General features: G+C 44.9%; 1 protein-coding gene across 2 annotated transcripts; it reads right to left on the reverse strand.

Moving 5' to 3' along the window:
• Positions 1-4: 4 nt before the first annotated feature.
• Positions 5-13,747, reverse strand: KBTBD4 (kelch repeat and BTB domain containing 4). 2 transcript variants are annotated; one of them, XM_072986078.2, is made up of 4 exons: positions 13,612-13,747; positions 11,414-12,058; positions 2,855-2,961; positions 5-1,532 (listed from the first exon to the last, which is right to left on the reverse strand). In XM_072986078.2, exons 2-4 carry the CDS (start codon positions 12,027-12,029, stop codon positions 672-674), a joined length of 1,584 nt encoding a protein of 527 aa, XP_072842179.1. In that variant the 5' UTR covers positions 12,030-12,058; positions 13,612-13,747; the 3' UTR covers positions 5-671. The 2 variants fall into 2 exon arrangements, with proteins under 2 accessions (XP_072842179.1, XP_020655198.2); XM_020799539.3 differs by having other exon boundaries at positions 13,570-13,730.
• Between the last annotated feature and the right edge of the window lie 92 nt (positions 13,748-13,839).

Below are 13,839 nucleotides of genomic sequence, written 5' to 3' on the forward strand. Positions count from 1 at the left end.
TGTGTTGTTCCAATAGAGGCCTTTATTGAATTTTGTATCCCAAAGGTCTTTAAAGTATTACTAAGTATGTTTGACACTAAACATCAGGGCAGGGGACCCCAACATTGGCACAATGGCAGTTTTGCCTTTCTTTTCAGGTAGTCCCAGCGCAGGGAAGTACAATCTCATATTTTCCTAATACAATCTAGAAAACTGCAATGCTTGTTTATGTTCAGTACCTCTGGCTAAAGGCTAGTCTCCTGCAGCTGTGACTGAGGGAAGTAACCATTAAAGGAAATCACTTGTTTAGTAGTTGTCGCTCTAAGGGATGTTATATATTTTGAAAAAAAAAATGTTGTCATCTGCAACATAGGAATTGCAGATGCAACTCCTTTGTTTGCATTTGCTGGTGGTAAAGGTTTTAGGCCTAAGAAGCCTCTTAGCTGTGGGGGTTTGGGATACAAGAAACTGACCAGCAGAAGACCACACTGCTAGCAGAAATCCAGGCTGCACTAATTAAGTGCTAGTGACAGCAAGTTATGATGTTGCTGCTGCTTATGAGGAGCCACTGGATGGGAAGAGCTCTCTGACTTTTCTGTGATCTGTCTCAAGGAGCAGGACCTGGGGAAGATCTATACATCTCTGATCTGCTTAATGGAATGTCTCCATTGTCTTAGTGCTTAATTCTTCTTTCAGGCCAACACAAATTGCAGATTTGTGAGTAGCACTTTGAGGCCACTAGTGACTGTCACCACAGAGGTCGCTGGATTGAGTTTGAAGGTGTTAGTATCTCCTTTTTTGTAACGATCCCGAAAGATGTAGATGTTCCCATTACAACTAGCTATTTTCCAGAGGGATGGTACTGAGCTCCAAGCATCTGGCAAGCAAAGCCGGGTAAAACTATCTAGCAGAGGGTTGTAGCACAGAAGAGAATCCCCCTCTGCTACTATGAACACCAGGTCCTTGTGCACTGCAGCATGCATGCAGCCTGCAAAAGGTAACACATAAGGCTTCACGTGGCATTTCTCAGTGTTGGTGTCATAGCACTGGATCAGCCGCGAAGGCTTCGTGAAGAAGTCAAGGTCATTCTCCTCCCCACCCAACAAATAAATGATGCCATTGAGATTGACACCGGTAGCCCCAGACACCGCTACTTCCAGCTGGCTAGTCTCTGTCCATACATTATCTCTCACTCTGTAGTATATGACAGCGTTGGACAATATATCTTGCAGTGTTTTGCCGCCCAGGGAATAAATTGCATCCTTGCTAGGCACAGAAACCAGAGTGTGTTGGAGCCTGTCACGGGGCAGGGGAGCACACCACTCCCAGTCTATTGTGGTGTTATTGCATTTCCACATGCGCCGTGGAATGGATCCTCCAACAACATAGAGGTCACTACCATGCTTACAAGCTGCAGTGATTTGGTGACACAAGCTGTTTTGACCACTAACACTGATAGAGTCGTCATCAGCACAATGGAGGGAGACAGCAAGAGAATGTGTACGAGAAGACTCCTTTCCAATCAGGTAGATATGAACATTCTCTCCGATTTCCTAAGGAACAAATGGAACATCCATTAGCCTTGTATAGGTCTATGTTCACAAACTGAATTGAGAAGCAACATAAGAAAAGGTACATGAACTTTCCTGCTATCAGCCCAATACATTAGGTTTGGGGTTTCACAATTCAGATAAGAACCTGCTTTTTATTAAATCATTGCACATGCTTTAGGTTGCTACACAATATTAGGCAATCTACCAGCCAAACAATAGCCCTAAGGTCCTTCAAAATCCTGTATCTCAGACTAAATATACAAAAGACAGTTGTGGAAGCACCACACTGGCAAGTAATATTTTCACAATGAACTAAGTGCCAAAAATGAAGTCCAGCATTAAGAGCATTCTATGTTTTGATCATTCACTATCCCCTTATACATGCTAAAGCTCTGTTTCTGAAGCCATAGCTACATTTCATTATACAGTGGTGCCTCGCTTAGCGACATTAATCCGTTCCAGAAAAAACGTTGCTAAGTGATTTCATTGCTAAGCAATATTAAAAAGCCCATAGAAACACATTAAAACATGATTAATGTGTTCCTATGGGCTAAAAACTAACCTTTAAGCAAAGATCCTCCATAGGGGCGGCCATTTTCGGTGCCTCTAAAGCGAGGAAACACAGCAGGTGGCCATTTTGTTTTCCCGGCGGCCATTTTGAAACTGCCAATCAGCTGTTAAAAAAGGATCATTTTGCCATGATCGCTTCCCCACGATCATCGCAAAGCGAAAAACCCCATAGGGACCATCGCAAAGCAATCGCAAAAATTCCGTCGCTAAGCGATTTCGTCGCTCAATGGAGCGATCGCTAAGCGAGGCACCACTGTATAGTAGAGGTAGAGATGAAACACCAAGAGGATTAAGAATGTAAGATTGTGGCATAAGCCAAAAGGCCTATCTAGTCTAACATTTTGTTCCCTCTGTTGCTAACCAGTTGTTTATGAGAAGCCCACAAGCAGAATATGAGCACAACAGCATTAACCTGTGTATGTATCCCAGCAACTGGAAATAATACATAGCCATCATGATCAAACTAACCATTACACTTAGTAAGTTTATTTAAACTTGTCCACGTTGGAGGCCATCTTATAGGGAATTTGCATCTTGTACTGAATTGGACAGTGTAATTATGGGATGTATAAAGTACCTCCTTTTATCCATTTGGAGTTCTCCCACTTTTCAGTTTCACTGGATAACCTGGAATCTTCTACAATAAAGAGAAAAAAGTCTCCCTATCTACTTTCACCACATCATGAACAATTTTATATACCTCTACCTTTACTGGTCTTCTCCAAACAAAAAACATGTATTTGATCAGATACCTTTAAACTTGATCGCAGTATCTCCAAAAAATCTGCACGCTCTTCTTTATTAAAGCCAATCCATGCTTCTATGGCAGCTGTTGGATTCTGGGAACACGGTACTCCATCTACATGATTACAAAAGTAAAAATAATGAACTATTTAACCTTTACTGCATTAGTATAACAAGTACGTACACCCCTTATTTTCATCCAGTTTATCTATTGAAACAGCCCATGTAGGTTGGCATTCCTGTATTACATAGGACCACAAAGTTGTGGAAATGTGACCCAATGAGTCCATGACCTACCTATGAAATACAGCTGCAATGCTACCCACAGGACTAGATTACCATTTTCTCTCTCCTACAGTTAAATGATCAGAGAGACCTTCCTTTATCCTTGGATAACTTAAGAGAGGATTTTATATACTTTTTTCCTTGTCAAATGATAATTTTATAACCGTATGAAAAGCACCATTGTAGTGGTTTCTGGCATTCAATTTACATACGTACCACTATCAACACATTCAATATCTTTTTTTTAACAATAATACAATAAAAAAAATCCAATTGAGGGCACCAAATCCTGACATATTGCAACTTGATACATTGTTTACAGATATAGGAAACGTTTTGAGAGTGTTTACAATTTGCAACCATGGTGCAGATCTGATTCAGGACAAATTCATTGCCTGAAACAATCTTAGGAGAGCTTCCTATTCCTCAAAGCAGTAAACTTCCCTGTCTCTGGAGAAAGCTGGTTCTGTTTCTTTCATCCCATTGCTAGTAATAAGATCAGTGGCTGTAGAAGCCAGTAGGTTAATGGGGATTTCAATTAAGTGGCTGAGGCAACAGATGTGTTAAACATTGTTTGCTATTGTTTTGAATGAAGCCAGCTTATTTCTCCTGAACTGGAGTGCTAGCATTCGTTTGTAACTTAAAAGAAAAATGTGCGAACATCATGTGCTTGTTTAGGCTTACGCATTTTATTTCAAAATGTGCCATAACGCACTTTTCTATATATACTATGTAGTGCCAGTATAGCTCTGTGGACTGGAGCACCTGGCCACAGAGCTAGGTGCTAGGAATTTGAACCTCCAAAGTGCCTCCTAGGAGAGGGTCCAGCCAAGACTACCTAGAAGGTGTGGTTATCAGGGTAATGTGCCCTACCACTCGCACTGCCTTAAGCAAGCGATATGGTCCCACAGTGCCAGTAGAAGCAGCACAGTTCCTGGATGCCCCCACAAGAAGGGAATGGTTAACCACTTCTGAGTACTGTCTACCTAGAAAACCCTGAAAAGGGCCGCGCACGCACACATGCACACACACACACAGGGGCCTGCTTAGACACGCCAGAATTCTGTCAGGAAATTAGGTGTGTTATGCCCAGCAGGAGCAACACTGCATGACTTCTGATTCACAGTTGTGTTAGTCAAATACTGAAGCTCCATCTAAAGCAAGGGTCTCAAACATGCGGCCCGGGGGCCATTTGCGGCCCCCCAGATGATAGTTTGTGGCCCTCGCCTTGCCTGCCCCCCCAAAGTGCCCACACATCCTCTGCTGTCAAGAGTTAAAAAAAAAGCCTTGCCTCGCTCGCTGGCTCTCTCCCAAGACAGCACCTCTTGCACTCTCCTTCCAGAACTGCAGCCTGCCAGCCAGCCCACCTGTCTGTCGGCTAAGGGAACTCGGGCTCTTGCTCCGCTTGGCGGAAAATCTGATGCGGCCCAGACTCACCCAGACTCTGCCTCTAGCGGCCCCCAGGTAAATTGAGTTTAAAACCCCTGATCTAAAGCAACAGAGCTTCAACATGTACAAGGGGATAGTGAATACCCCGTTACACAAGTGGTCAAAATGAAAATGTGCATAGGGGGACAGACAGTAGAAAGCCTGCTACATCATCAATTATTTGATTTTTTTTAGCAGTAGATAATATTACTGAGGAACACATGGTTACTGTTAAATCTGTATCTCCAGAAGGAACAGGTATAATTTACAGTAGAGGTAGGATTTTTTGAATCCTCTCCTAGAAACTCCTAGGCAGATTTCTGAGAGAGAAGAAAGAAGAAAGCAAAGCAGAGGTTTTTCTGGAAGTTCTAAATTTCCAAAAATCCCAATCCAGGTTTATAACATCTCTGAGTAGTAGTTGTAGAAGGGGAATTTATTTTTATTTTATTTTCACCTATAATATCTATGAATCGACTTTTAGGTAACACAAATGCAAGAAAGGGGATGGTCATTTCTTTCAATCGTAAGTAGAATGGTTTGAAGAGGCCAGCTTGCATGTATCATCTACTACTCTGTTGTTGGACATTTTATTGTAGAAGAGCTGGCAGAAGCTGCTCTACTTAAAGCAACATGAGGAACACAGAGGAGTCCCTGCAATCCATTGAAAAAGGGACCAAGTGAAATAGAAAACTTGAAGTGAAGACAATAGATCAGAGCCTAAAGTTCTCACATTCTACCCAGCAGAAAAGAGATGGTTCTCCAGATATGGTCAGTAGGTTTTACAAGTGCCTGATTAGAAAGGCAAAACAGGAGTCATACTGGCTATATAAACTCTCACTATCACAGGAGATGTTAGCATGATTCTCTATGACAGCCCTATCTTTTAAACCCCATGTTGTGTTTTTACACCAAACCTTTTGTTTAGCATTGGCTCTGCAACGACTGGCCTGGCTCCAAAGCCTGAACAAACAGAACTCAGTGGGTAACATCCAAATCATACAAATGCCTTGACCTCCCCTGCCAAGGCCTCCACAGATCAACTCCTGAGAGTCCCCCAATCTCGGGGAGCAGATTTGGAGCAATGAGAGCAGGCTTTGCAGAACAAGAAATATATTCTGTTTCTATGTTACTAGTGATGGATAAGAGTCAGCTACAACCCAACTTATTTGATCACAATGCAGAATATGTAGCATGGTTTATCAAAAATTAAAAAACAACAGTGGGGATTAACTAGGGAAGTAACTGACTTCATCAACTGACTTCATTCGACTTATACTAGAGTATTTGATCAACTAAATATTTACTGCATCTCCTTACTGGTGCATAATGCACTAATGAGGGTGACCGGTCCCACTGATGAGTGGAGCTGCAGAGACAGGATTCTTTCACTCCACACAGTAGGTGAGACAATGGATCTCAGTAGAGTACAGCTGAAGTGCTGTAAAGACATCATCACCACCGAGCTGTATGCAAGGTGGAGGCAAGGTGGAGTACCACAAGATATGAAGGATGCAAACATCATCACATTGTATAAGAACAAAGGAGACAGGGGCGACTGTAAAACTACCATGGTTATCTCTCTTCTCAGCATTGTAGGGAAGCTGCTGCCCCATGTTGTGCTGAAGAGACTCCAGGTGCTTGCAGACAGAGTCTATCCAGAATCACAGTGTGGATTTCGAGCTAATAGATCCACCACCGACATGGTATTTCCCCTCAGACAGAAATGTAGGGAACAACAACAGCCACTCTTTGTGGCCTTCATAGATCTCACAAAGGCCTTTGATTTGGTTAGCAGGGATGGCCTTTTTAAAATACTGTACTTCCCAAGATTGGATGTCCACCTCAGCTCCTTAACATCATCAGGTCCTTTTATGAGGAAATGAAGGGCACTGTAGTTTTTGATGGCTCAACATCAGATCCCTTTGACATCCGAAGCAGAGTGAAACAGGGCTGTGTCCTCGCACCAACACTGTTTGGGATCTTTTTTTGCTGTCATGCTGAAACATGGCTTTGGAACTGCAACAGAAGGTGTCTATCTCCAGACTAGATCAGATGGAAAGCTCTTTAATCTCTCTAGATGGAGAGCGAAGACCAAAGTCCAGCTGAAATGCATGCGGGACTTCCTCTTTGCCGATGATGCAGTCATTGTTGCCCACTCTGCTGAAGACCTCTAACAACACATGACTCGTTTTAGCAAGGCCTGCCAATACTTTGGACTAACAATCAGCCTGAAGAAAACACAAGTCATGGGCCAGGGCATGGACTCATCTCCCTCTATTACCATCTCTACGCAAGAATTGGAAGTTGTTCATGACTTTGTGTACCTTGGCTCAATGATCTCTGACACGCTCTTCCTAGGTATCAAGCTGGATAAATGCATTGGCAAAGCAGCTACCATGTTCTCTAGAATCACAAAGAGAGTATGGCTTAATAAGAAGCTGATGGCATATACCAAGATCCGGGTCTATAAATGCTGTGTCCTGAGCACACTCCTGTACTGCAGTGAGTCCTGGACCCTATGTGCATGGCAGGAGAGGAAGCTGAACACATTCCATATGCATTGTCTCTGACGCATTTTTGGTATCATCTGGCAGGACAAAGTTCCAAATAGAGTAGTCCTAGAATGAGCTGGAATTTTCAGCATGTATACATTACTGAAACAGCGACGCCTATGTTGGCTCAGGCATGTCGTGAGAATGGCTGATGGTCGGATGCCAAAAGATCTCCTGTATGAATAATTAGTGCAGGGAAATCGCCCCAGAGGGAGACCTCAGCTGCGATACAAGGATATCTGCGAGTGGGATCTGAAGGACTTAGGAATGGACCTCCACAGATGGGAAACTTTGACGTCTGAGTGTTCAGATTGAAGGCAGGCAGTGCAGCATGGCCTCTCCCAATTTGAAGAGACTCTTGTTCAGCAAGCCAAGGCAGAGGCAGTCCTGAAACCAGCAAAATCAGGGAGCTGGACAGGGAACAGATTGTATTTATCTTCAGTGTGGAAGGGATTGTCACTCTCGAATTGGCCTTCTCAGCCACACTAGATGCTGTTTCAAGGCCTCCATAGAGAGCACTTTACCATAGTCTCTAGAGACTGAAGGATGCCTACTACTGGTGCATAAATAATGTTCATGTAAACAACATGCACCAACTTATTTCACATTGATTGTTCCTTGGAAATTCTTACAGACTGCAATGACATCATACTTTTACAAACGACTTTGCTCACTACCTGAATTCTAAAGATTGCTAAAAGAAACACCATTCCAAACTCTATCCTTACCTCTTAAGAAACCATTGTTTTCCACAGAACTACCAATGCTTTTGAGTGGACAGGTGTCAGAAACAAGGTCCCCTGAAGGACTGCTCGCTTCCCAAACAGAGAGGGTCCAGGTGTAAGTGTACCCCTAATTAGCTGAGCAGTAATCTCAGATGGAACCAATAATCTCAACCATGACTTTACTTACAGCTTGAGCTACTAACATTTTAATTATCTATAACCTTGACAGACAAACTGCAACATTCCAGATATTGTAGGATTGTCATGTCCAGCAATCTTCACCTTTGGCTATGTTGGCTAGGGATGATGGCAGTGGATGTCCAATACCTGGAGGACCACAATTTGCCCACCTGATCCAAATGATTTTGTTCCACTTCTAACTGTAATATCTGATATTTCCTTGCTACTTCTTAAACAAGCTGATTTTTTTTAAAAAAATAAGCTTTGTAATTCATAAATATTTAACCACTGTCTATTTAGTGGCTTTGAAAACTACTAGTAACTATTTTTGAAAAATTCACTAGATCTCTCAAATGCTAGCCTTATTTTCTTGCTTTAAGCACACAATATTTTTTCTTTTATTTACTATTTGAAATACATATCTTCCACTTTTCCTCATGTAGTTAAAGATGTATCATAGCAGAAATTATAAAATACAATGAAGCCTAATAAAATATAGCAAGCAAAAAAAAACCAACAGAAAAAATTACAAACAGGATCAGTGATAAATATCAGAAACAAAAAGATAGTACACTACTTTGGGTAAAGAAAAAGTCCAACTGCTGAAGGAGAAAAAAATTCCTAATGAGGAGCCAAGAAGACAAAACAAATAATGGTTTAGAATTCACAAAAATAAATAAAAATAAATAGAAAGCACTCTGTGAATTATTTTTACATCTAGACTGACTATAACCATCACCATCTTACCCTTACCCAACAGTTCTGCCTGACTGCAACCCTTTTTCAGGCTTTTCCCGGTAGAGAATGCTCAGAAGTGGTTTGCCACACCCTTCTTCTGGAGACATCCTGGGACTGTGCAGCTTGCCCAAGGCCGCACAGTCTGGCTCCTCTCACAGGAGGTACCACAGGGAACCAAACTCCCAACCTTGGGCTGAAGAGCCAGATATTCAAACCACTAAGCTATCCAGATTGACACCTGTGGGATCTCGAATCACACTGTAACTCAGTGTCGCAACAGCACTTGGAACTGTGACCATGACAACTAAGGTGCAGTTTTTTAGTCTTAGGATTCCTATGCTTGACACTGGTCTGGTCTGGACTATGTCTTATACCTGAGCATTTTGACCAAGCTGAAATCCCAGACACTTTTCAAAGATAGACCCATGCAGTGTATTTCAGTAGTCCAGATTGACTTCTATAGAATATATATTGCTGTGGTCAAATCAACCTTCTCTAGAAACAAGCATAGCTTCCTGTGTGTGTGCCTCTGGCCCCCTCCACACAGCTGTCTTCCCCCTCCGCACAGTGGTCACGTTAGGTTCTGGTCGCAAAGGAACCCTGCGTGAGTGCAGGAGTCGTGCCCGCATGCAGGAGCAAAGTTGCAAGCATGAGAGCCGGATCGCCACCCAGTGAAGCTGAAAGCTAGAGGGTGTGTTGCTCCCGACCAATGTACCCTCTAATTTTCAGTCCCACTGGGCAGGGCTCCGCCTCTCACACAACTTCACCTCTGTGTACGCACGCAACTCTGCTCCCCCACCCGCGTGCAGGGGTTCCATCATGACTAGAACCAAAGGAGGTAAACAAGATCGTTGTGTGGAGGAGGAAAAGAGCTGCACGGCATGAGGTGGAGTTGCGCACACCCGTGCATATGCCTTGTTCCCGACTAGAATTACCGTATTTTTTGCTCCATAAGACGCTCTTCCCCCCCAAAAAAGTGGGGGGAGCCTGTGCCTCTTATGGAGCGAAGGCCACGATTTTGCCCCCGCTGCCCCGTGGGGGGGAGCGTCGCAAGGGTCTGAGTGAGCCTTCCAGGATGATTGTGATGCTCCCCCACCCACCACGGGCCAGTGGGGGCGAAATCGTGACCTTCCAGGACCTTTTGTGAGGCTTTCAAGCTTCACAAAAGGTCCTGGAAGCTGGCGATTTCGCCTGCGCTGGCCCCGTGGGGGGTAGGGGAGCATCGCAAGGGTCCTGGAAGGCTCACTCGGACCCTTGCAACGCTTCCCCCACCTCCCACGGAGCCAGCGCGGGTGAAATCGCCACCTTCTGGGTCTTTGGAGGCTTGGAAAGCTTCAGAAGAGTCCCAGAAGGCGGCGATTTCGCCCCCTCTGAGACCCGGGGGGGGGGCAGGGTGAGTCTCTAAAGGGTCCTGGAACACACCCTAGGACCCTTTGGAGGCTCACCCTGCCCCCCCCCACCGGGCCAGAGGGGGCAAAATCGCCACCTTCTGGGACTCTTTTGAGGTTTGGGAAGCTTCAGAAGAGTCCCAGAAGATGGCGATTTCGCCCCCTCTGGCCTCCCGGGGGGGCTGGGTGAGCCTCCAAAGGGTCCTAGGGTTTGTTCCATAAGACCGACCTCTTCATAAGGCTCACCAATTTTTAGGAGAAGAAAACAGATTATTTTTTTCCTGTTTTCTTCTCCTAAAAATTTGGTGCGTCTTATGGAGAGGTGCGTCTTATGGAGCGAAAAATATGGTATCACCTGATCATCCAGAGTTAAAATGAGGTCCAGGAGGGTTTATAGATGATGAACTTGTGTTTTTTTCCAGAGGATTGTGACATTATCTAACAACTATAACAACTACAGTATTCTAAAATACTGCCTCCAAGTCCCAACTAGGGGGGAAAGAGCTCCCAGTACCATAACTGGGCAAGAACCCCCAGGCCACATTATGGGACAGGGAGGTGTAAAATGGCTTTGAAATGTGCCCTGCTGCACCTTTGTGAATTGCAAGATTCCCTGCAACTTCCAAGTGCGCATGGAGCAAACTGTCCCTACAGAGGCTGCCTCCGTAGTCTTTATGGAGAACAGCTTCTGTAGGGACTCATTTCCCCATGTATTCAAGTTGCAATGACTCACCAAGGTACAGTGGAATACCTTTCAGACGTGCAGAAAAAATGGTGCAGGAATGGCATGGAGGTAGGGCAGCTGCTACATCTCCTGCTGTTTGACCAGCTCCCAGTCCGACAATTTGGCCCCGAGATTCCCACTGATTTATGGGGCTGGGAGTTCTTTTTTTTCCACAAACTCCCATCTCTAGTCCCAACCAGAAGTTCCTACAGGATGACAGATGATCTCAAAAGCTACTGATAAGTCTGCAGCAGAACCAAGATGCTGGTGTTTAGCTCATGGTACAGGTCATGTAGCATGAGTAGTAACAGTCTGTGGATAACATGCAAACCCCAACACCCCCTCCCACAAGCTAATTTTAGGCCCTAGGGAGTTTTTTGCAAAACTGAAATTTACCTTGCCTCTTTGAGGCCAGATAGTATGTTATTTTTAAATGTTAAATGTGTGAGAGAAACTGAGAAGTTGGTCTCGTTAACTGTTATGAGAAACCATATTATCCCCAAATACCTGGAGCAGAGAACATGGTCTCACTTGCCATTCTACCTACCTGAGACAATATCTGTCAGGAGACGGAGAGGAAGGTGCAGAAACTCCTCTGTTTCTTTGAGTTGGGATAAGTATGACTTGGCACAGTGTTTGGCAGCTGTGTAGAGCTCTGTATCACTATGCTGGTCTGCCAGCCACATAATCTGCAAGCAGTTTTTTACTTGTACAGTCCGAGCCAAGAAACGAGAACACTCCTCAAAGAGGGCAGTAAGCTGGTACATATCTGCCACCTCATACGTTTCCTGCAAATCTTCTGCCCTCAGCTTCACTGTTCCATGATAAATATAGTCTACTAAAAGCTGGAAGACACTCTCGCTAACGTCCCGTAATTCAATCACCCGGTTATGTGCCTCCTTCAGATTGGAGGTGAACATAGAACGGAAGAAGCAACTCTGAGCTGAGAGGACTAGCCGGTGTAGTTGGAACTCTTTGCCTTCTACAGAAATGGTGACATCAGCAAAGAGCTCATCCTCAAGGCATAATTTCATAATTCCTTGGGCTACACGGCCTGAATGAGAACGGTCAGTGAAAGTGTAATTCACAAAATAGTTTTCTTCTGCTGAAGAATTTCCAGTTTCCTCTGCTGAGGAACCTCCAGTCTCCTCCAGCGAGTCCATGTTGTTGCCTTGATCTGACCTCCAGCAATCTAAAATGTAACAGATATTGGAGAGTCTTTAGTACAGATTTCTGCTGTATTGTATGTCAGTGAAAACAATCAAATTGTTGGCTGATACAATTAAATATTTTTAAAGGTGTACTACAAGCCAGGAAAACAACTATATCTTATCATATAGAAAGATCACCAGATGATTTTATGCAATTTTTTGCCTTCTGGAGTATGCTATTGGATTCCTGTGAATCTACAAAATAATTTCCATATACAGCACAGTACAGACACAGTGTACCATATTTATCAAGTCTGACCAGTTAGATCACTTCCCAAAAGTTGGGTAGCTACGGATGGCTAGACTTTGCACATTTTGAGAAGCATATTACACATCCCAGTTAAATTTGTTGGAGCCAGCTAGCCTGAAGAAAATTATTCTGAAGATTTTTTAATGTATTGTACTTTTATGTACACATGTATGTGATGAATTTCCAACAACCAGCCACTCCACAAAGTTCTATGTGTCAGAGTAAAACATTTTCAAAATATCGGACTTCAACTCCCATCCGCACAATCAATAACCTGTGACATAAAGAGTTGTGATGTGCCATTTTGAACCACCACCCTTTCTATTTCAAAAACTGCATTACAGCAAAAGAGCACCCGCCACCATGGTTGTGTTCCTAACAGTCAGTCTAATGCAAAAGCAAGCATGTTTATATCTACCAACTGAACCAATGGCTTCTGTTTTGCCTAATATGGTGAACACACCACTACTTTAATTTGCAAACAGGGACAAGCACGCTTTCTGTGCCTTTCCTAATGCTGTACAACCACACCAGGGTGGCTGTCAAGGATTTAGATACCATTTTTGGAACATAACATCTTTTTTTTTAAGGCTGTCTTCTATAGTGCATAAAGCCAGCCCACTATAAAGAGAAGCGTTGTGAGAGATGAGAAGGGAAGGTTATGGCAAAATAGTGGCTAGGTCAGAAACAGCCTCTTAGGCCAGGGCCAAGCACGATTCTATCTATACGTGACTCGCTCCGAAGAAAGCTGGAACGAATGCAACAGAACGCATTGCTAGATGAGTTTTGGACAGGATTGCTTGATTTTGCAAATGAGAAAGAGGCCAATCCAAAACTCTCCAGGCTCAAGAGTGGAGCAAGGACGGTTAAGTGGGAAACACACGCGACTCCGGAGCAGCCTCTCCCACATGCATCCCTTCCCCCGTTAACTAGGCGGCGGTGGCGAGGCCAGCTCTCAAGCAAGCATCAGGGCACGGAGCCCGCAGGGCACCCGCCACATTCCCTCCTGCGCAGCGGTTACAGGGCCGGGGAGGTGGGAATCCACGGGCTCCAGCAATCAGCTCAAAGCCCGGCGGCCCCGGGGCGCTGCTTTCGAAGGGCGACTCGGGAAGCCCCCCCCCTTCCCGGGATCAGGCAGGGACTGCCCCTCCCACTGGCGAAGGCTAACGAACACCCTCGCCCCCGCAACGGGCAAGGAACGAGTCCGGCGGCCACGACACGGGGACGGGCGGCAACTCTTACTTGCGGCGCCTCTTTTCATTCCCCAGGCTCGGGATTTCTCACCGGGAAGGGCTCAAAGGGGGCGTGGGGGTGGGAGTGGGGGGGACACCCGAGGAGGAGGAGGAGGAGGAGGAGGGGGCGGCACTTCCCGACTCCGGCCTCCGCGCGTTCTCGGAAGCAGCCCCAGCCGATCGATCCCCCCCGATCCGCGTGAGCTGCCTTCATTTCCGGATGCGGGGGAGGGGGGGAAAGCCCTCGCGCGCACAGATTGGCTCTCCGTGGTGGAAACGG

The sequence above is a fragment of the Pogona vitticeps genome, chromosome 1 (genome assembly GCF_051106095.1).
Source record: "Pogona vitticeps strain Pit_001003342236 chromosome 1, PviZW2.1, whole genome shotgun sequence".
Lineage (NCBI taxonomy): Eukaryota > Metazoa > Chordata > Lepidosauria > Squamata > Agamidae > Pogona > Pogona vitticeps.